Genomic DNA, 24,896 nt, shown 5'->3' on the forward strand with positions numbered 1-24,896 from the left:
TAAACGAACAAAAGAAAAAAGTTTCTAATGAATTTCTTGTGTAAAGCTCTTTATTTTTTGTGTAAAACTTGCTCCAAGAAAGGAAACTTTTCGTACCTATTCCGAAAAATTTCATTTAATTAATTCCTCCTCCGCGAAGAACAACAGAAAAAAAACTTTTCCTCTCTCTCTTCGAAAATATGATAAAAATGTGTCGTTGGCAATTGAATATATCTACAGCTACAACAACAACAACAACAACAACCCATATTATAATGACAATAACAATAGAACTCTACTACGACACATTGAATAATAGAAAAAGCCCATAATACAGCAGGAATGTTGTTTGTTTTCACTTTTTACTACATTTTGCCGAGCATACGAACGAACGTGTACGTCTCTAATGGAAATGCATTATTTTCCCATTGAAGTACTTTACGGAATTTCTCTCTCTTTCGCCTTCGACCGGTAACTTGTGCGCATCTCCTTCTCTCGCATTTTTTCATTTTCCGCACGTTTCGTGCCAAAAATTCTCTATTTACGTCCATGTTTTGCAACAATTTTCCTCAGTTCAAAGCGAACGCGATGACAGACAAGACCTAAAATTGCGCCAAAATTTTTTTGCGATTTCATAAAAAAATTAAAAAAAAGAAAAAAACTTTGAAAATAGAGGCAAAAAACGCTCAATTACTTGACAAGTGGCTCAACATGCCTCGCAGTGAATATTCAAAAAATCATAAAAGTCCGTAAAATTCATGAAAAGGACGAGAAAATGCAGTGAAGTGATGTTAAAAAAGTGAAAAAATTCAACAAATGAACACTTTTTTCATAAAATTTCACAAAGCAGCTTTTTGAAGCACTTAATAAGTGAATGAATGTTAAGCAAAAAATATTGCAGTCATAAATTTAGAGAAAGAGATGAAATTTGTGTTTTTTTAATATACAAAAAAATTTTATTTTATTTTTTGGCTAAATAAAAAAACATTGAAATAAACACTGAGTGCACTAAAAAAATTGTTTTGCAAAAAAAAAAAAATAAACAAAAAAAAATTCTCCACGAACAAAACAAAAGTTGCCACAAATTTTATGTTAGCGAGGTAATAAAATTGATTAATGTTCATAAAAACACAAAAAAATAGGAAAAAAATTATTATCATAATAATTCTACAAACATGTGTGAATATGCGGTTATAGTTGCTCGTCGCACAAGTTTTCACGTTATTTAGCTCCCGGTCATGCATATTTATCCGGATATAATGAAACACAATAATAATCATGAATAATACGTGATTATTAAGTCTCTTTTAATGCTTTTTTTTTTGCCTCGTTCTATTTTTCTCTCGTTTGAAGCAAAATCCGTATTTTTCATATGAAAAATTTAATCCACTCAAAAAATAATACGACAGATAATGCTAAATGAAAATAAACATTGCACATAAAAGGATTTAGATTTCAGGTGATGTTCTATGAGTGCATGAAACGAGTGTCGACGCAAAAGGACGAGAATGAAGTGCGTTGGTTTAGGATTTTTTGTTTGAAAAGTTGAAATGAGATTGAAGCTAGACAGCAACAGGTAATGCAATGGAAAAGGTGATAAATTGACAAAATGTCGATTTTTCAGATTTGTGTTGATTTTAAGCGGTTTGTGAAGTAAATTTATAGTCAAAGTAATGAAAGGAAGTTTTTGAAAAGAATTATTTGATCGGAAATCCACAACGATTATTTCTTATAATTTAATTTGTGAAATTTTTGGTTTATTTGAATCATAAAAAATTGAGTTCAAAGTTATAAAAATATTTCTTTAAAGCTTATTTACATTCTGTGAAAAAATTTTTTTCCTCAAATTTTCAATATTTTAGTATTTTTGAAAAATATAAAAAATATTTTTTTACATTAGCTTTTCAGACAAATTTTTTTAAATATTTAAAATATCTTTAAAAAAATAAAACAAATAAAAATAAATAAAAAAAATTAAATTAGGTAAATAAAATTAAAAAAATTAATTAATAAAGAAATAAAATAAAACAAAAAAATAATTAAGTAAATTAAAAATAAAAATCATTCTTAAGGTCTTAAATTAAATTAAAATTAAACGAAATTTATTTTTTTAAAATTTAATTGAATAAATTTTATTTTTTTGTTAGATTTTATTTTTTTTTCTATTTTTAATTTATTTTTTTTCTTATTTGTTTAAAAATAATTTAGGAAACCAAAATTTTAATTTTTTTGCCATTAACTCACCAAATTTTCATAAAAATGTTCACTTTTATCCTTTTTAAAAATATTTACAGCTCTTGTTTTATACTGTTTAGTGCAAAAATTAAAAAAAATAAATGAATAAAAAAATGAAATTAAAATAATAATTAAATAAATTAAAAGTAAATAAAATCTATTAAATTTAGAATTATTCTTTTAAAAACTATGCTAAAGTTTTGAATTTAAATTAAATAAAATTAATTATTATGTTAAATATTGAAAAATGAATAAGTTTTAAATTTTTTTAAATTTCATTTTTCTATTTTTAATTCTTTTTTTTTCAATATGTTTGAACTAAAAACGGGTATCTAACCAAAATTTTATGTTTTTGTTATTAAATTATCAAATTTTATTTTAAAAAATCACTTTTATATATTTTAAAAATATTAAAACCACTTGTTTTATACTTTTTAGTGCAAAAAATTAAAATAAAAAAAAATTAATTTGAATTTCAATAAATTTCAATCGAACTTCTGCTCAATAAAATCGAAAAAAATTGAAAAATATTTTTTTAGCAATTAATTCAGGATTAATTTAACATAAAAGCAAAATCTCTCTACCTGCATGTTTCAAATAAAATTTGTTCAATAAAACTCATGCAAAATTTTCGCCCAAAGCGATGCTAAATTTAATTTAAATCCTCTTCGATACATGAAAAAAAAATCGATTTTGACTTGATTTAGAAGAGATCTGACCACTTTTTATCCCTCCCCAACTTTTTTCATGTTCGAGCTTTATTTGTATTTTCCTGTACATTCAACTTTATTTTTATATCTCGTTTTTTTGTGCAAAACATTCCATTTATTTTAACACAAACAGCCATTATTGCATCACATGCTATTTTATTCTAATGTATTCTCTGCACATTTTCCGCACACAAAAGTAATAGTACGATGGCATTGTTGTTCGGCATCTCATTCCTGCTTTTGCTGCACGTAGCGTCAGAGGCGCTGCTTAAACAAATTTCCTGTGTGCGAGTCCTGTGAGCGCTGCAAGTCGAAACAAAGCAATAAATTATTCAATTCAATAACATTTTTGAATTTGTTTTGTTTGTGGAAAATCCATTCACATTTATTTTTCATGCGATCCGCTTCAACGCAACTCCGAAAAATATATCATATGCGAGCAGGATGACGACTAAAATTTGATATTATCTGGATTATAATGCTTGATATTTGAAGTGGACAACAACACTTCAAGCTCTTATTATTCCCATTATTATGCATTGTGTGTGCGGCCCGAGCATTGTTTTGTGCCTCGCTTCGTGTCGAATATTATATAATTGTGTTTATCACATGTTTATACATATCACAAATTTGTTATCGTTGAATATTCATTAGATCAAATTCATCTCTCGTGGAGGTGTTGTTCAGTCATACGTGAAATTTATTGAGTCAATTTAAATTTTTGGCATCACATATCACGGATTTTGATGAATTTCGTCTGATGCTGTCCCATGTTTGTGTTTCTGTGCTGTGCGATGTACGGGTGATTGATAAAATTGGTTTATTGCCTAAAATGGCAAAATTCATGTTTGTTATTAAAATTTTGATATATAATTTTATGTGTAGGCGATATTTAGTTACCTTCGGGTATTCGAGTCTCAAGGACTTCTATAAATAAATTTTTTTAGAACACTCGATATTTTTCACTTGAAAGGATTTTCGTCTTAGAAATTGTTGTTTTTTGTTGGGAAAAGTTTCAAGTAGATTAGAAAATATATATACATATTTTTAACATTTTATAATAAAATAAATATTTATTTTTTTTATATTTTTTGAAATAATAATTTTAAAGGATTAAAGTTAAATAAATTTTTAATCACTGTGGTACAACAAATATTTTAATTCAAAATGTCATATTTTTCATTTTTACTTTTTTTAAAATAAAAATCTTAAATATTTTGCATATTTTTCAAACCTAAAAAAATGTTTTTAGAGAATTTCAAGGCTTTATTTATTTAATTTTATATTGGTTAAAAATTTTCTGTTTTAAGGAAATTTTTGATAAATATTGGTTAAAAATTTTATAATTTTTTTTTTTAAATTTTAAGTTGAATTAAAATTTATTTTTAAAGCTTAAAAAAGTTGTTTATCACCCAAAAAAAATATGATTTTTTGCATTTTTTAAAAAATTATTAAAAATCAAATTTGAAAGTTTTTGTTTGAAGAAAATTTTTGATAATTATTTGTTAATTATGATTTAAAAAATTTTCAAAAAATTAAGAATTTTTAAAAATTTTTGAAATTTTTTATGAATATTTTCCATTTTTTTTTATAAATTTTAAAAAATAAATCATAAAAAAATATTAAAAATTAAAATTTGCTATTAAAATAAATCTACACAGTTTAGCATCTTCATTCTCGAAGAAAAATTGATTAATATCTCTTAAAAAATATAAAATCCCTTGAGACGGAAGGCATTACCTCCCATTCCTTTCATTTTATATTAAAAGCCATTTGCCTTCAAAATCTCTTAAATCTTCTTAAACGTTCATGAAAAGAGAGAGAGAGAGACAGAGAATAAAAAAAAGAGAAAATTATAATAATAAATTAATGAAATGTAACACAATAAAAATAAACATCCATCCCCTCTCGGCATGTTGTAAAATAGACAAATACATTGACTGAATATGTAATTTTTTTTCTCCACACATCAACATTAACTTCAGATGTGTCCCTTTTGCTCCCTTGCTGTCGTGTCGAATTTCCCCCAAAAACAGAAGAAATTGACTTGGGAACGAGGAAGAAGAAAATTCACTTTTACGGAAGAATAAATTGAAAGTGACATCAATCAAGTGAGATTATTGTGAGAAATTATTCTCGTCTTTTTCTTCTAGTTTTACCCTTCTCGTCGTTTTTTATCAATATTGCGAGATTTTTTCCATAAAAAAAATAATCACGTTCAATTTTCTTCATATGCCAAAACATTTAGCAAGGGATTTAAAATGAACAAATTTTTCCTCTTTGCACACGTGTGAGAAACGACTGAAAGTTTAATAATAATTGTCAAGAGTATTTTTTTTGTTCGCGCACGAACACGACGATGAGAAATTGATTCACAAAAGTTAGCTTAAAGCGTATTTATTATTCCATTTTTTCATTATTTTCATCGTCGTCGTCATCATCGACAAAATAACAGGAAATATAACATAATGCGCGTGTTTATTTCATATTTTTTCGACAGCTTCAAAGCGACGAAGCCCTTAAGTATATGTGTGGGTTGGAGAACGTGTGCAACGTCGTCGCCGGTTTTTGTTTGTTCGCTTGAACTCCTACAAAACTTTTATTTATATTTTTTTTCGGTTGTTGTTGTTGTTGTTTGCGAGATGATAAAATAAAAAAAAGCTTGTTTACTTCGAACGAGAGTGATGCCGAAAGAAGAATGAAAAATCGACAATGCTGCACACGGGAAAAGTTTGTGGGAAGCCATTCATAAAAGACAAATACAGGGCATATTGTATTCAATACACGAACGATTTTTTTTTCGGGAGGCAGATGCCATGGCCATATTTTTGTCTGTGTTTCGTACAAAAATGAGGAAAAAAAAAAGTAAATTTAATTCGCAGCATGATGTCATATTAACTTTTTTCCTGTTATTGTGCTGCCCGCATTCACTTGTTAAATCTTGATAGGCGAGGCGTGCGTGTGTTTGACTGCCAATAATAATAAAATAAAATCAAAATTTGATACAAAATGAAAATTTGAAATGATGAAACTGACAAAGACAGAAATTTGATATTAAAATTTTGTTTCAGAAAATTATTTTTTTCACAAAAATGTTTTTTTAAATGTCTCTTCTAAAAATTTGTAAAAAATAAAAAAATAAATTAATTAAATTATTTTATGGATTTAAAATCAAATTAAATTAATTAATTAAAAAAATATAAAAAAAATTGAAAAAAAAAAATTATAAAAAAATTTAAAAATATTAAATATTTGTTAAAAATAAAAAAAATAAAAAAAATTATTTTATGGATTTAATATTAAAATAATTCAATAATTTAAATAAAAAAATATATATAAATTTTTAAAAAATAAAATTAATTTTTAAAAATCAAAAAATAAAATTAATTAATAAAAAAAATATATATTTTTTTTTTAAATCAATTTTAATTTTTTTAAAACTTATTCATTACTTTTTTTTACTTATTTTTTCTTTTAATTAAAAAATAAATAATTCTTTTGAATTAATATTTTTTTTTATAAAAAAATATTTTTTAAAATTTTTTTTTTATTTTTTATAAAAAAAATAAATAAATTATTTTTTAAAATTTATTTTTTTATTAAAAAAACAATTTGCTATTTTGATAAAATAAAATAAAAAAATTTAAAGAAAAAATAAAAATAATGATTTGAAATAAAAAATAAAACTTTGAAAAATTTTCTTCTAAAATTTCAGTTTTTGATATATTTTGAAAATATAAATTTTGTAATAATAAATAAATTCTATCGTTAAATCATCAAAAGTCAAATTTGTGTCACGTCAATTCAAATCTGACAAAAAAAGTCGTAACAATATCAGGAAGTTGCTTGCCAGGATGCCACTTTATGCAAAATTTACGATTCCGTCTCAGCAACTCTAATTTGTAACATCCGCTATTCCGTCAAATAGTCATTGTCGACAAAAAAAAAACCGAGAAAAATAGTCGGAAACGTACCTACGTGATGTCGTCGAGTATTTTACTCCATCTTTCCATCGGATGTCAGATAAACGTCTTTCACTCCGCGAAGAATTGCGAATAAAAAAAACAATACCAGCGATGATGATGATAATAATATGACAAAAATTATAATGAAATGTCTAGATAATAAAGTCAATGAAGTGTAAATAATTTCAATTTGATGGCAGCAGCTTGCCTTCCTTGTATGTGTACGACGCTAACTTGTTACAATGTTTATCCGGACATACAAAACGAAAGTACACAAAAGAAAAGCAGACAATCGTTATATTATCATACATATTGTTTTTTTTTCTCATCTCCAACTTTCTTGAGAGAGATAACTTTGAGCGGTGTCAATGATAATACACGTGCTCGTACATGGCACAATGGGACCGTCAAACATTGATTTATTGTCATTAGAAGGAACAAGAAGAGAGTTTGGGCCTTGGCTTAGGCGGGAATGGTTATGGCATCAAATTTTCTCGGAACAAAAAAAAGTCGTTTTTTCGTCTTCGTCATCATCATTACCATTGATGTCATCCAATAAAGAAAAATTATTTATGCTAATATGCGTTGTTGCTATTCTACTCTCGGCGTATATTCACTCCCTATTTGGATTTGTTTCTAGAAAAAATATGTTTCTCGCACAAAATTTTAAATTTTTACGTATTTCAGGGCATTTTTCTTGAATTCATTTATATTATTACTTCTTTAATGTTATTTTGTTATTTTTCTAACTTTCTTTTGGCTTCTTACTTCAAAATTTTCAAATTTGCATTTTTCCATGAGCATTTTGTCTGAAAAAAAAATAAAAATAATTATCAAATTTTTTTTTTAAAATAAATTTTTACATAAACTTACCTGTTAATGATTTTTAAAAACAATTTTAATTTTCTTAAATTCAGTTTCAACGAATTTTATTAATTTATTACGAATTATTAATTTATTTATAAAAAAAATAAAATTTAATTTAAATAAATAAATTATAATTATTTAAAATTTATTTAAAAAATGATTGAAAAATTTAATTTAATATTTTTTTTTATTTAATTAATTTAAATTATTTATTAAAAAAATAAATTTTGTTAAATTAAATTTCTTGCGATACATTTTCTATTTTTTTGTTTTACTAAATTTTTATTTTTCTTTCTAAAATTTAGCGAGAAACGTCTATTTTTTGCTCTTGACACATAATATGTGAATGAAACTGCAAAATGTAACGACTTCCATACACATTTATTTATAAGGCTTCTTCCAAATAATGTTGACAATTTTGACAAACACACATAATACAAGCACGAAGAAAATAGGGATTCCGTGTGTTTTGTCGCAAGATAAAAGAAAATAAGAAGCAAATGAAGGTAAAAATTTACATAATCTGATGTCTCAATACAAATTCCAACATTACACAAAGAAAGCATTTTCTCGAATTTCATGCGAGAAGGAAATCCATGAAAATATGTGACATAAAATTTTGCCGTTCGCTCGACAGTTATGACAGTTTCTATTTAAAGGTAATCATTGAATTCATGCTGATATTGAATAGGCCCCAATTTTTTATGATTTTTATTGAATCACTTAAATTACGGGATTTTTTTTTTGCGAGGGGAGCGAATCCCCTTGGAGAAAATTTCTATTGAATTGGAAAAAACTAAATGACCTCGAGTACAATTTTTTCAATTTTAATTCAAGGAAATTTCTTTTGACAAATAAAATTCAATATCTGGCATTAATTAAATTGCGAGTTCGTGAAAAAAAAAGAAAAATTAACGAAGCGCCACTAAATGTCATACCAAATCACAAAGCCACAGATAAAAATAATATTTTTTCGGGCAACATGTTGGGGAGAGATTGAAACTCTCTTTTTTTACACAAAACGAAAAAATGCATCGTGTCTACGTTGAAAGTAGACATGAAGAGCGATATTCATCAAAAATGATGCAAAAACATTATTGGTTGCAATTTGTCTGAATCTGATATGAGGAAAAATAATTCATTTTTTTTTTATTTTTATTTATGAGATTTTTTGTGGCGTTTTTGGCAAATTTGTTCGTTTTTAAATGTTGGTTATTTAGGTAGACTGGCAGAGATTGGCAGCAGTGCAGACATTTTTTTTATGAAAAAAGTTGCAATAAAATTGTGACATTTTTTATTATTGATGAATAAGAAAAAAAAAGGTTTGAGCGCATTTTATAAATGTTAAAAAAAAAATTAAAAATTTTTTTATGTAAAAAAAATTTAATTGAATTAAATAAAATAAAATTTATTTTAAATAAAAAAAATAAATTAAATAATTTTTAAAATATAAAAACAAATAGTTTTTTAAATAAAAAAATTTAAAATTATTTTTAATTAAAAAAAAAATTTAAAATTATTTTTAGTTAAAAAAAAAATAAAATTTTAAATAATTTTTTTTTATCACAGACTGACTTTTTTTTATCGATTAAAAATATCAAAAATGCCCAAAAACTATCAAATCAAATACAAGTTGTCGACAATAAAATACTCTCCAACATTGTGTGATGGTTCTTGGCATTTTCTCTGGTCTGATATTCGGTTATGACATGTTTTGAATACGTTCGATATACAAATAAATGACGATGACGAACGAAAAAAAAATTATACTCACACAAAATGCGGTGCGATAACGGGGCATGAACGATGGGAAAGTTCAACTAAGCTGCAAAATGTGTGTTATTAAACCAAACTGGGTTGCATACTAAAAAATTAACAAAATTTAAATACTCGTGTGAGCGTGTAAATTATTGTATTTTATTTCATGCTTGCTCGCTTTGATTGAGACCTGTTGCTGTTGATGAAAAATCTCGTTTTTCTTGCATGATTTTAATTAAAAAAAACTGAAAAACTAATCAATATGGAAATATGAAAAATATCAAAATAATGAGAATTTTATCAACGTTTCAAATATCGAATCTGATTGAATTTTAAAATTATAGCTAAAAGCCGCAACATTTTGTTGATATTTCGCTGCATGAAATGATTCGAATGAGAATATTCATTTGTTTCGCTATTCGCTAATGAAAACGTGAACAAGGGAGTTATGTAATTCATCATTAGTGCAGTTATTTGTGTTCGCTTGACCGGAATAATTGGAACAAAGGACATTATATCAAGTCATTAACATGAAAATGGCATATTTTTAGTCAAATTTGTTATAAAATAACAAATGTCATATGACTTTTCACTTTAAATTGCGCTATATTTGAATTTTAAACCACGTGACTTACCCAATGCACATTTGAAAATTTTTTCTTAAACATTTTTGACTTTTTGAACTCAAAAATCGTTTGAGAGCGCCGTTTTAATACATAGCTTTAGCTTTTGCACCATGTCACTTTTGAAATTTTTTCCCAATGCACATTTTGGAGTTTTTTGTTTATATTTCTTTAAATTGTGATGAAAAATTGAAAATTAAAATTTTGCATTTTTTAAAAAAAAACATTTATAAGATAAATTAACGAAAAAATCAAATTGTGCATTGAGCAAAAATTTTAAATATGCATTGAGTTAAGATTTCAAATGTGACATAGGTCAAAAGCTTTAAATTTTGCTTTAAAACGAAGCCCTTAAACGATTTTTTAGTTCAAAATGTCAAAAATGTTTGACGAAACATTTTAAAATTTGCACTGGGTTAAGTCACGTGGTTAAAAATTCAATTGATCTCTATTAAAAGGCTAAAATTTACCTCTTTTTGATCCTTTGGGAGTCTAAGTTGCTTTAGTTACATTCTCGTTATTCCAATCATGCGTTTCTAACAAAAATTCAATTGAAATTTTTCAATCCGATTTACATTTTGATAGATTTTTAACAAAAAAAAACGCCCAAACGTGCGTCATTTTCTCCATATCGCCTTTCCATGAACGAGAAAACGACACATAATCGTATTTACGGATAATCTCGTTATTTATGTCGTATAAATTCTAAAATGTGAATAAATTGTTGAGCATTCCACACACACTGACCGTGTAGATTTATGGGAATACCTCAACCTACAACAACTTGTACCAACTAAGCCTTTCACTGAGTGAATACCCTTTTGTCTTTACTCTCCAAATACTTTTTAGCCAGACAACATGTTGATTTATTAGATTATAATTGTGTTTCATGATGAAGTAGTTGATAATATTACGCAAATTTGCATTTATTTTCTGTGAATTTCTCCTCTTTATTCATATTGGGAAAAGTCTTCGATGCGTGTCTTTCGGGCCCAAAAGAGATTAGAATATTAGATAATAAAACAAAGAGATTAAAATTTTATGACAAATGTGTGAGAAATATTTTCCTTGGAAAATTTATTGATGAAAGCAGCTGTTCAAATTCCAGTCAGCAGCATAATTTTTCGGACAAATTGAATAAATTTATTCGAGGAGGAGAAAATTTTATGTGAGAATGACAAAAAAAATTATTTAAAAGCTTTTAACAAACACAAAAACCAAATGTCTCCATTAATAATAATAATATGTTATTTGCCAAACACTAACGGCAACGTACACCCAGAGAACATAAATAGAAACTCTTAAAATAAATGGTTGATGTATCGTTCCATTTTGTGTACATTTTATGTTTGGTCAAGTTAAATTGCGCAATAAGTAGCGTAAATAAAGTGAAAAGTTTTTATGGCGAGTCATCAATTATGAAGGCGAGACGGGTTTGGGAAGAAAAATGAGAGATGGAGGCGACTGGTTATTTATTTTTTACATTTTTTTATTTAAAATTATTTTACAAATTTATTTTAATTGTAAATTTTTATAGAATTTGGCAAAAAAAATTTAAAAAATTTAAATTAAAATTTTACAATTTAAATTTTAATTAAAATTTTTTAATTAAATTTTATTTTAATATAATTTTTTAATTTTATTTCATGGATATTTCTCAAAAATAATTTTTCAAAGAATTATTCAAAATTTTTAATCTTTCATAATTTTTTTTAAATTTAATTTAAAAATTTTTTTTTAAATTTCTGTCAAAGTTTTCTTTTTTTGAAGTTTAAAAAAATTTGGCAAAATTTTTATTTTTTTTTAATTTAAACTTCTTGAATATTTTTCAAAAAAAATTTCTGAAAGAATTCTTCAATTTTTACAAAAAAAAAAAAAATAAAAAATAAATAAATTTAAAATAAGTTCATTTAAAAAAAAAATTTATTGAGATTTTTTTTTAATTTTTAAAATTCTTTAAGAATTTTCATTAATTTTTTAAAATTTTATTTCAATGTGAATTTTTCAAAAGAATTTTACAAAGAAATTCTTCAGGAAAGTCAAATTTTTATGACGATCCTTTAATAAAAAGTTGTTTTTATTTACTTTAAAGTGCTTTGTGCTACAAATTTTTACGATTTTTCCTCGATTTTTATGTTCAGACACGTTTTCTGTGGCGAGACATCAAAAAAGCACTAACGATAATTGAACGCAAATAATTTTTTTTTATCTCATTCTCGTTCGCACTTTTAACGTCAAACTCTCTTCTTAACTATCCGCAATTTTTCTAACCAGATTATTTCATTTTTTTTTGCAGACAACCTCACACCCAACGCTTTTTTTGTTGCAGCGAAACGACCCATAAAGTATCACATTACAGAAATCAATAAAGTTCACACTCTGTTCGTCTCTCGTAGCAAACGACGACGACGACGACGACGACGACTGACGGCACAGCAGCAGCTATAAATAATAATAAATAGCGGAGAAGCAAAGAAAACGACGAAGAAATATAATAAATATGCTCGCCTCGAGGCATCATCACATTGTAAAGCAACTCATTGCACTGCTGTTGCTGCTGTTCATGATAGATAATGTACAAAATACGAAGAGCCGAACGCAGCAACGACCATTGTGTCATTTTACGAGTGAAATTGATCCTGAACTGCGACACAGTCGGGCATTAGATAAAAAATATCAAATTAAGTTAGATAATGAAAATATTAAGTATTTCATACCGGGAGACACATACACGAGTAAGTACAGATTTTTTTCTTTTTTTTTACATTGTGGCTGATGCGATTTTTCGTCTCGTGAGATACATTCGGAATATTACAAAAAAAATTCTTTTTGCTTTAGCTCTGAAAAGGGATTTATGAAAGAAAGTCTCTAAATAATTACTTATCATTGATTCGCAAAGTCAAATAATCCAAGCACTGTAGCAAATTAAAATTCAGTGCAATCCATCATTTCCGAGAAATTGTCTTCAATGACCAATATTTTGAGAGATGATGTTTACTGTTCTTGTTGATGAAACATTTTTGTGTATCGATTTTGCCAAGGGCTAGAATGTTTTTCTGTAAAATGGATGACTTGCATTGTAGAAACTTCGTGTTTCGCATTGAATATTATTAAAATAAAATTTTTAATATTTTTTGCCATTTTATTTGAAATTTTTAATTATTAAAATTAAATTAAATTTTGATATTTTAGTAAAATTTTTTTAATAGTAATTTTAATTTTTTTTATTGTAAATTTTTAATTTAATTTAAAATTTAATTTAATTTAAAATAATTAATTTTTTTTAAAATTTTAATTTGTTTTATTTTAAATTTAAATTTTATTTTTTTAAATATTTTATTATAAATAATAATTTTAATTAATTTTAAAAAATTTTATGATCTAAAATACCCATTTTTAATTTCAAGGACATAAAATTATAAATTTAGCAGTTATTTGATATAACATTTTTTCTGAACTATTTTAAATAATTTTTAATTTTTTTTATTAAAGTAGAAATTATTTATTTTTTATTAAAATTTAATTTATAAATTTTATTATATAATTATTTAAATATTTTTTTTGAAAAATAATTAAAAAAAAAACAAATTATTTAATTTTTTAAAGTTTTCGAGAAATTTTAAAGGAATTATTTATTTTAATTTATAGAAATTGTTACAAAATTTTTTTTTTAAATAAATTAAAATATTTTTAAATTTTTTATTTAATTTTTTTAAAATTAATTTATTTGTAGTTTAAAATATTTATTAAATTAATTATTAATAAAAATAAATAAATATTAATAAATTAAAAATAAATAAATTAAAATCAATTAAATAAAATTATTCTAAATAAGTTTTTTTTTAATATATTAATCTTAAAGTTAAATTAAATATTAATTCAAATTAAAGCTCTTTTTGAAAAAAATATTAAAAAATGTTAAAAACTTACTTGAACTTAGTTAATTTCTCTCTATATTCATTCTAATATTCAGTTTTTCGAAATGCAATTTTTCACAGCACTCTGTTTTTGCTCCTTGTTATTCTTGTATTAAGCTCCTGGCAGTATTTGTATTTGCGAATATTTGATTGGGAAAATATTGACCAACGTGATTCAAGGATTTTATGTAAATTTCACTTAATGGAATGTGGCTGCTTTAAATTTAGGTCACATTCAAAAAAAATATTATTTCTTTGTTTGAATTTTGTCCTTGAAACTTTTTCCTTTCAAAGAATTTTTTCTTTGCTAAAAACTTCACGCATGGCAACTTTTTTCAATTAATCGTCTCATCATCAACGTTCATCGTTTTATCAAATTAAACACAAAATAATGCAAAATAAAGTGATTTTAATAATAAATATCTCTACACTGGATCGGCAAAATCTGTAACGAGTCTCTTTTAAACTTTGTGTATCCTTTTCGCTCGAGGGCGGAAGTATCAAACTTAATTTCATGCTTCATATACATGAAAAATTAACTCGATACGAGAAAGACAAGAAACGAGAAGCAAATTAGAGCAACATGTGAAGCAAAGTACATTGAACAGTAAACCGATGGGGAAAAACTTTACAACGCACAAAGTGAAACATGAGCAGCTTAAAGGGAAAACGGAAAAGGGTTAATTTGTGTAATGTAATGACGATCGTCTCGCAAAATGAACTAAACTGAGTAGGGATTCCGATTATAAAACGACATACGGGCGATTTCTGCGTAAAATGTAAACATTTATCGGAAAAGAGTAAATAAAGTGCTGCAAACCGACCAACGACACACTTTTCCTCAAACAACGCTGCAAGTAAAAACTTCTTCAAACTCGTTACAATTTCCATGAATTTCAATTTAGCTCGTCGTATCACGTAGCGCTGCGGCGGCGGCATCGTCATCGCAAACAAAACAAGCAACGGATGTTGTGACAAATAAGTTTTTAACCGAAAACCATTACCACGCACATTAATGCGAGATGTTGTTCGCCGTGCGAGAAACGTTTTGAGCTCGCGCGTTTCATTTATTTATCGCTGAAAATGCCTGTAACACACTTACAGCGGATAAAGTGCACAAGAGGAAAATTGAAAAACATATCACATCGAGAGTGAGAACATATGGCACCACGTTTTTGCGAAAAATGTTCAAATGTCGAGCGAGACTGATGATCAGCATGAATTGCTTTGAATAGTTGACGGCACCTGATTATTATTCAAAAATTCGTTGTTTATGCCGGAAAATTTTATGGGGCTTTGAAATTCATGGAAATCGTTAACGATGAAATTTTTTGACATATATTAAGATGAAAAGTAAAGTGAATGAAATCAACATTAATTTTGGCGAAATTAATATTTTTTTAAAAAAAAAAGTCAATTAAAAATTATGAATAATTAATGTAAAAATTAATTTTGTTTAAAATTGTAAATAATTTAAAAAATATGTATAAAAGCTCAGTTTCATTAATTAAAATGTTTTTTGTAAAATTTTCGAGAAATTTGTAAACAATTATATTTATTTTAATTGTTGATAAATTTGTCGAAAATGTTACAAAAAACATTTTTTTATTATTTAATTTTTAGTAAAAATGATAAATTACAGCCCCTCTGATAAATTTTTATGCATTTGGAGAAAGATTTGACAAAAATCGCTTTGACATATTTTTTGACGCAGTTTTTGATTTAGTTTTGCTCTTGATTTAGTTTTCAAAACAAAACTATGTCAAAGGAAATTTTTTTTTCAGTTTCAATTTTTTGGCAGTTTTGAGTTATAAAATGATTCAAAATAATAAATTAGAGCCCTCTGACAAATTTTAATTCATTTGAAGAAAGATTTGACAAAAAAAAATTTTTTTTTATTTATTTAATTTATTTATTTATTTATTTATTTTATTTATTTAATTTAATTTAATAAATTAAATAATTTTTAAAAGTAATAATTTTTTTTAAAAAAATATTAGCTTTTCATGAAAAATTTCCTTTATAAAGACAATTTCTTCAAAAAATCATTTTTTCATTAAATAAAATTTAATCATATGAAAAAGGTAAAATGTAGGCCAATAATGTTCAAATTACGATACATCAAGCATCATTGAGCATTTTTTGAGATTTTTAATTAAAAACTTGTGTGTTGTCATTCGAGGCCTCTTGAGTGAAGAAGACATCAAGAGCATTCAACTCAAAAACAATTAATTAAAAAATAAATATTTTTTGTTGCTTCGTTATTTTCCATTTCACGAAAATTATTTTATTTTATACAAAAATATTTATTACCAAAATTTGATTTTTTTGGTTACAAAACAAATCAACGAAAAAAAAATCCTGCATGAAATATTTATTCCAATCACGACGAGGCAGACAAACAATAACAATCTAATTGGGAAAATTAAATAATTTGTCCATTTGTTTTCTGCACTTGTTCGATGATTTTTCGGGCCATGCGAGACAACGGAGACGATTTCGTGCAGTAAAAGTATGGTAGTAACAATAACACCCCAAATTTCGGGCATTTCAATGGGGCTTGTATAATTTTATTATATTGTTATATATTTTATTTCATTTCAGCAGCACGTCGAATGTTACATGTCGATACACGGTCGTTCGACATAAACTTAACCAACCGCATGCTTGGTAGCTGCCTGAACAAACATAATTAGTATTATTTAACCTCCGTTGTTGAGTGGTCGATGTGTGTGTGTTCGTTCAGTTCGGCAATATTGTCAAGAGAGATTAAAAACATGTTCGTGTTGATGCTCATTTTATTAGCTGTAATGTAATAATGTTTAAGATGATGCCTGTCTGCGTTTGTATCTCTATAACAATATTTCGGAATAACAAGCAATAACGTGATGTAGTTCAATATAATTGGCAACCTAAACATCCTCGTTGAATTGTTATTTTATGATAATTGGTCAAGGACTATCCAGTATCCAGTGTTGTCTTAACTTCATCTCTTCGTCAGTGTTGCGGCGGATGAATTTAATCTAATTATGTGAGGAAAAACAAATGCGAGGAAAATCATTGAATAATTCGAAAATACAAAATGGGTCAATGATTTCAATTTATTATCATGGTCAATTGAATTTCGAGAATGGAGTTTAATTGTATGCGAAATTGACATTTGATAGTGTTGTGGTTACCTTCGTTATGTGACATGATGCAATCGCGCAAAAGCAATGACTAAATTCAGGTAGGGAAAAATGTGTGATGATTTTCCAATCAGGATTATTTGTTTTCTTTGATTCAGATTTCGATCTATAGAGCTTCAAACTGAACCTCAAGAGTTTCAATTTCGATCTTTGAAGCTTCTAACTAAACCTCAAGGTTTTCAAATTAAATCTATGAAGCTTCAAATTGATTTCAAGGATTTTAATTACGAACTAAAGAGCTTCAGGATGAAATCCTTGAGGTTTCATTTGAAGCTTCAGATCGAAATTGAAATCCTTGAGGTTTAGTTTAAAACCCTATAGATCGAAACTGAAATCCTTGAAGTTCAGTTTGAAGCTCTGTAGATTGAAATTGAGACCCTTTCCAATAAAATCATCAAACCGCCTCTGATTCAAAAAATTTTCTTCAATAATTTTCCTCCAACTGCTTTATTGAACCAGCCTTTGAGCAATCAATGTTCCTTTATTATTTTTTGTGTCGTTCTTTGTGTTCTCCTTTTATCTATAATTCTATAAGAAACAACAACAAAAAAAAGTTATTGTATGACTCTTCTAAAGCTGTGGTAGATAAATGGCAAAATTCCAAAAAAGAAAAACAAACATTGCCACACGTCGTACTCTCCAATACAGAAAGTGAGGAAAAATGAACTGAAAGAACTAATGAAATATTTGCATAAATTACTGCAGTTGTGTCAACAAAAATGCGATAATAAACTTGTCGAAAATGAAAATAAGCATGTTTATTACCCTCTTGTCTGTGTCGTGCCCGCCCGTACATCGCAAAACTCGAGAACGAGAAGAACAAAAGAGACAAAAGCCATTTTTTGGGTTGAGAGTACGACAATAATAATTTAATGGGATCCATAATGTGTGTCTGTGTGAATGGAGAAAAGATATGAGCCAAAAAAAAAAATTTAAGAAAACAATAAAAAAAGGTCAATGGAAAAACACACAATGCATAATTTACTTAACTTAAGCAAGCAGGCGAGTCCATAAAAAGGATTTTTGCTGTCTTTCGGCAAATTTTATATTCGTGTCATCACACCAATAATTTAACACGCTGCACAATGATTATTATATTATCTCTTGATTTTCCCCTCTACTGCGTCAAATTTTATTATTATTTAGGATGTCGATGCTTTTCGCCTCGAGCCAAGTGTTCGTCGCTCTCTTCCATCTATACATTGACGACGTCTTACGAATACATTATGAGAGTTCGTCTCTTGCTTTGTCTGAAGCAAAAACTTGTCAACATCTGTTGCCAAATATTGTTTTAACTCGATTTTTTTCTCTGCTGTTTTTGACGTTCGTCGATTTTCGTTGTTATTTTACTGAAAAAAAAAATAAGAAAAAAGGAAAAGTTACCTTTGAACAATTTGGCGAGACATGACGAAAGAATCTAAATTTCATTGAAGGGAAAAATAAAGAAGGAAAACTCGTTGTAAACACCCGAGACACTGAATTATTTCCAGCACAAGTTCCTTGCCGACACACAAATACAGATTAAGTGTCCTATTTATCTGGTATTTTTTTGTGAAGTGGATTGCGAAAATGCATGAGTGATTCTTTCTTCCCGTTTTTTCTTATCGTTGAATGCTGGAAGAATATTTAATTGAAGAAAAAAAAAAACCAAGAAAAGGAATAAATTAGATGTCACGTGCGTTTTTGTTGTTCAATCTCGTGTTTCTGATGGCAAGTAATTTGCTCTCTTTCATTTTGAGCATGAATGAAATTAAAGGTTTTTCTTGTATTTTCAAGGAAAAAATTATTAAAAGTACAGCTTACAAATCGTCATTTTGATGAATTTGAGCAAATTTTTTGATAACTTTGAGTAATTAATACAAACTTTTTTACAAAAAATCCGCATAAAACCGCAAAACGTATCAATCATTAAAGCGCACGTGAATGCAATTTCCTCTGAAAATCGATGTAAAATTACATTATCACGTCCGTTTTCATGTTTGATTGAATCGCGATCGGCGTAATAATTGCATACACCTGCATCCCAAGGTGAAAATCAATAACAAATATATAAACAACACCTCTGCCTCTCTTTCTATATCGCTTCTGTGCCAAATGGTATATTCCGAATGTAGTTTGATTCTAAATTAAATTTATGCCTTGAATAAATATTTAAATTACTCTTGTTTCGTTTGCAGTCAGCATCAGTGGCGTGAAACCAAATCAACATTTCGTCTCGTACTATTTGACAGCCGAAGCCACAGTACCGAGCGAAGCAAATATCGAGCAAACGAGCACGAGCACTACTTCAGTTAATGAAGGAAATAATAACAATAACAATAATAAAACATATCAAGTAAGTTTTTCCGGTACTTTTTCATTATTATTATGATTATTTTTCGTCTCATTCATCCTCCGCCTACTTCTCGTTACTTTTTTATTATATTATAATTTTTTTTTTGGTTTGGGAAGTTGGAGGAAGAAGTTTTGTGTGTGTCGAGTACATAAATTTTTGCCATGGAACATATGGTTGAAAACGAACTGTTTGGTCAGAAAAGCCAAAAATGTGATATTTTTGCGTTTTTAAAAAATTTTGAACCATTGATAAAAATTTTTAAAATAAGTCGAAAATATATGTTGTCTTAGCAAAATTTTATTATTTTCGGATGGACATCAAGATAAGATAATAAGATCTGTACTTTTATAGGTAAATTTAAAATCCGGGATTTCGGTATTTTTTAGAATGGAATGCACCATATTATTATTTTTTTTTTTTGGTTTGGGAAGTTGGAGGAAGAAGTTTTGTGTGTGTAACGTGCGGAAATGCGGAACAAGAAAGAACAGCAAAAATGTTAAATCACGTTATAAAGTTTTATTTTTGTTGCTGCTTCGCTGCTAGACGTCAAAAATGAGAGATTGGATGCTCTCCGTGAAGTACGGAAAAGTGAACAAGTGACATTCGAGAGAACAATATGGACAAACTTTTTCACTTAAATACAATTTTCCTGTCTTTTCACTGATTTCTCGCCGCATTTTTCCCACACACACGAATTTCATTAATTTTTGCGAAATTTTTCATCATATGACTTTTTTTTCTCATTTCGCAGAATGTTGGAACTTTTCAATTATTATCAAGCACTTTTGGAAAGTTCAGTGAAAAATGTCCTAATCTCATCTTGCCGAGCGAAATGTCTCCCAAGAGGAAAATTCAGGTAAGATTCGCAAATCATAATTTACCCGAAAAAAAAGTCATAAAAGTCTCGCATCATGAAAATTTATCTCGTTTTGTGTACACGTGACACGCTATCGAGATATGTGCATCAAACGTAAAATGTCATAACTATTATCATGATTATTTACCTGCGTTGTTGCGCTGTCACATTGCAAAGCGTAAATAAACATTCACAAAATTCCACACAAAACGAGACGAGAGAGGAAACATTTATTGTAGAAATATTTATTTCCTGTACTTTGAATATGGAGAAGCGTTTCAGGCTGACACGAACATTCATTTCTGTTTTTTCATGCACGGTACACGGGATTTGTGATAATGGGAAAATTTTTTGATAAGAAATTGTTTTTAAGGGTTTTTAGGGTGTCTTTCCGTTTTTTATTTTTTTTTTCTTAAAATTAGAAAAATCAAGTTAAAAATAAAAAAAATAATTAATGAAAAGTTATTTAAGATTAAAATAATTTTAAAAAAAATATTTATTAATAAAAAAAATAATAATAAAATAATTAAAGAAGATTTTTTTTTCAATTTCTAATTTAAAATAATAATAAAAAATTTTATATCAAATAATTTTTAAAAATTAAAAGAAATCAATATTTTTCAAAATAATTAGTTTTATTAAAAATTACTTAAAAAGTATTTATATTAAAATATTTTAAAATTATTGATTTTTTAAAAATATTTTATATTTGAATAAAAGTGAAAAATTCAAAATTATTTTTTTAATTAATTTTTTCAATTGAAAAATTCAAACTATTATTAAATATATTTTTTGAAAAATCGAATTAATGAAATTTTTGAAATATTTATTTTAAAGTAAGTTTATTGAAAAAAAAAATTAAAAGAATTATAGAAAAAAGTTCTTAAATAATTTTCATTTAAAATTTAAATTACAAAATTCATTTAATTTTTTTTTAATTATTAATTTTTTAATTTTTTTTATTAAAATTTTCTCGAAAATTTTTTAATTAAAAAAAAATTGTCATTATTATTAAAATAAAATTTTAAAAATTAAAAAATTAAATTATTTAAAATAATTTTGAATAATTTAATGAAATTTTTAAATTAAAAAAAAATGAGTTAAAATTTTTGTTCGAGCAAAATCCTTAAAATTAATATAATTTATAAAAATTTTCCATTTAAATTGAAAATAAGCGCTCTTTTGAAAATTTTCTTATCAAAAGCCTTTCCTCAGAATTTTCCTACTATCGCTTCAATGTATTTAGACATCACAATCTACGTTACAACAATCGGATGTCAATTCATAGAAATTTTCCATCCAGCCATTTATTTTATAGAAGCTGTTTCTGTCCTTATCTCTCCATCCGTTGTCATGTTCTCCGTATCTCCGGCGATAAAAAATTCTAAAAATTCCTCAACGGAGACACACATCTTTAATTCATGCGCCAAAAACTTTAATGCGCCATAAAATTCAATTAAAGCATTAAATATTTTCGGGAAAACGTTTAACGGATGAACCGAAAAAATAAATACGTATTAACGCATGCCCTCATTTGTTTTTGCGGTTATTATTTCGCAGGTACTGTGGACGGCACCCAGGGGAGAGATTGAATGCGTAACGTTGAAGGCTGCGGTGATGCTACCCGATAAGCAGACGGTAAGCAGTAAACATCATCGGGCGAAGCAGCAACAGTACGGCATTGTACGGAAAAAGTTGTGTCGACAACCCGGCTTGGAATACGACGATGATGAAGACGAGGATGATGAAGAGGAGGAAAATGAAAGCGACGAAGATTCTTTTGATAAAAATGACAACAAAAAACCGCCAATATTGGCAACATGTTGTGCGTGCGGCGAAGCCAAATATGAGGTATGTACAGAAAAAAAATGAGAGATAAACTTTATTAATTATTTTTTGTGCATGCATGTCACAAATCTGAACCGATGACACGAAAAAAAAATTAATTTTTATCTTGACAGCTCGTGTTTGAGGGATTGTGGGATAACGCAACAGCAACAAAGACCAGCAGTATCAGTTTCAGCGACGTAATTGGCGCTTCACATTCGACGGACTACGCTTTGTGGAATTACGGGCATCACGCAAGCAACGGTTTGAAGTATCTCATGAAGCAAGGTGCCTCCTTAAAACTCGAAAGTGAACTCAAGGATCAAAGTGAACATATCAGAACGATCATCAAGGCACGTGGCATCTCATATCCGAACGTCGTTGGCAAATCTTTCGCTGTTTTCCGTGTCGATTCGAACCATCATTTAATTTCGCTCGTGTCCCGTTTGGAATCCCGCAAGGAATTTAGCGTCGGTGTCTCCGGTTTTGAGCTTTGCATGAAAAATTGCTCGTGGATTATTGGAGATACGATTAATTTGTATCCGTGGGTCGAGCGAAATGGCGTCATTAAGCGTGCAAAGACCCAAAGAGACGTCAAACCAATTGCTCGTCTTTACATCACGAGACAGAGCTTGTACGACGACGACTGCGAAATGGTGAATGATGGAAAATTCCAAAGCGATCAGGCACAACAAGACGAATATAATATGTTCACTTACTCAGAAAGACACAAAAATGACTTAGAAACCAGCGATGAGGACTCTGAGGATGAAATTGATGCGGAGGACGATGATGAATGCGCTCTCACGGATTGGAGTGAATGGACTGAGTGCAATAATAGTTGCGGTAAAGGAGAACGTTCGCGTTCGAGAAAGTACAAATCCAATGGAGACAAATGCGAAAAGCAGCATGACACGATTTTGCAGGAAATTGAGGAATGTGTCGGGATTGATTGCCCCGAAGATATTAAGGAGTATGACACAATTGAGGTAATAAACTGAAAAAAATTGAGGAAATTCGTTTTTAAATTAAATTTTTCTTTTTTTGTGGCAGGATGAAATGTGTCGAACAACAGGTTGGAGCGAATGGAGTCCATGTAGTAAATCTTGCGGAAGAGGTAGAAAGGCGCGTTATCGTAGTTTGTTGTCGCAATCGAATATAACGAGCGAGAAACAGAGCATTGAGGCGATTCGATCGATTGAACGGAGATGCCATCATGTCAATTTGGTAGAGGAACGGATATGCGGAGAGGATCAACCTGCGTGCGAGGATCGATTATACCATCCTCCAAGTAAGTTTTATATTTTTTCATTTTCAATTAATAAAATTTTTTAATTAAATTTAAAAAATTAAAAAATAATTAAAATAATTTTATTTTTTTTTAATTATTATTTTAAATTTTATTTATTTTTTTTTAATAATTAAATAAATTAAATATACGATTTTATTTATACGAGTTTATTAAATTATAAATTAAATTTTAATTTTAATATTATTTAAATTTAATTTTAATTAAAATTCGTATATTTATTTTTTTAATTCAATCCAAATATTAAGCAAAAAATATTTAAAAAGTAAAATAAAAATTACAATGAAAATTTTTTAGTAAAAAATGACTAACGAATTTTTTTTCATTTCTTTCAAAATTTAATTAATTCAAAAATTGATATTTATAAAAATATATAAAAAATAAATAAAATAAATTATATGATAATTATATGAGTTATATGAGGGAAAAAAATTAAAAATCCGTAAATTATAAAATTTTTAAAAATTAAAAAAATGAAGAAAAATTAAAAAAAGTTCGAAAAATATTTTTTTTACATAATTTAATTCGTTTGTTTTAATTTAAAATAAAAATTTTAATGAAAATTTTTCTTTTAGAAAATTTGGAAAATTTTTTTAAAAATTTTAATAAAAACTTTTCTCGTAGGGTACTGCACTCGTCGCCCAAAAGCCGGTTTCTGTCGTCAAAAGATGCCACGATGGTATTACGACAAAAACCTCGATGACTGTGAGCCATTTTCCTTCACCGGATGCGGCGGGAATAACAACAATTTTCACTCGTACGACGATTGTCTCAAAGTCTGCAAATGTAAGTTTTGCACTAATTAAGTTTGTTTTCTCTCGCATGCGAAAATGCCAAGGAACTTTTAATTAGCGCGTGTCGCGCGCAACAAATTTCACAAAATAATAATCATCATTTGTTTATTCTTCTTGCTCCATTTACGGTTTTCTGGATTTAATTAATGAAAACGATACAATTGCGCATAATTTATCACACACACGATACGCGACACGCAACGAACGAGCAGCTCAACAGATCAAGGCACCATCTACAACAAGTTAAAATCTCATTTATCACCTAGCTAATTAATCTTCCTGTATATTTTTTTGCGTTCGTTTGCCCTTCCTTCCTTCCTTGTCGGGCGTCTGTCTGCATCCTTATAATCTAATAATAATAAAAAGACAGGAATAATGATGTATACATTGTAAAAAATAAATAAATTGAAGATTTTTGCTTGCTTATTTTTCGTTATTTGTGTATATAAGGAAGACTTTCAGAGGAAGAGATTATTATAACTATATCATGTGAATCATTAAAAATGTAGCATGCAACTTTTTATCTTTTATAA

General features: G+C 27.3%; 1 protein-coding gene across 1 annotated transcript; it reads left to right on the forward strand.

Annotated features, from left to right (window-relative positions):
* The first annotated feature begins 906 nt into the window (after positions 1–906).
* LOC134838433 (spondin-1-like) lies at positions 907–24,896 on the forward strand. The gene is made up of 9 exons (XM_063853962.1): positions 907–1,079; positions 12,434–12,872; positions 19,420–19,577; positions 20,329–20,433; positions 21,994–22,284; positions 22,395–23,249; positions 23,314–23,551; positions 24,194–24,355; positions 24,576–24,896. The coding sequence occupies exons 2-9, from the start codon at positions 12,638–12,640 to the stop codon at positions 24,608–24,610; spliced, it is 2,079 nt and encodes a 692-aa protein (XP_063710032.1). The 5' UTR covers positions 907–1,079; positions 12,434–12,637; the 3' UTR covers positions 24,611–24,896.

The sequence above is a fragment of the Culicoides brevitarsis genome, chromosome 1 (genome assembly GCF_036172545.1).
Source record: "Culicoides brevitarsis isolate CSIRO-B50_1 chromosome 1, AGI_CSIRO_Cbre_v1, whole genome shotgun sequence".
NCBI lineage: Eukaryota > Metazoa > Arthropoda > Insecta > Diptera > Ceratopogonidae > Culicoides > Culicoides brevitarsis.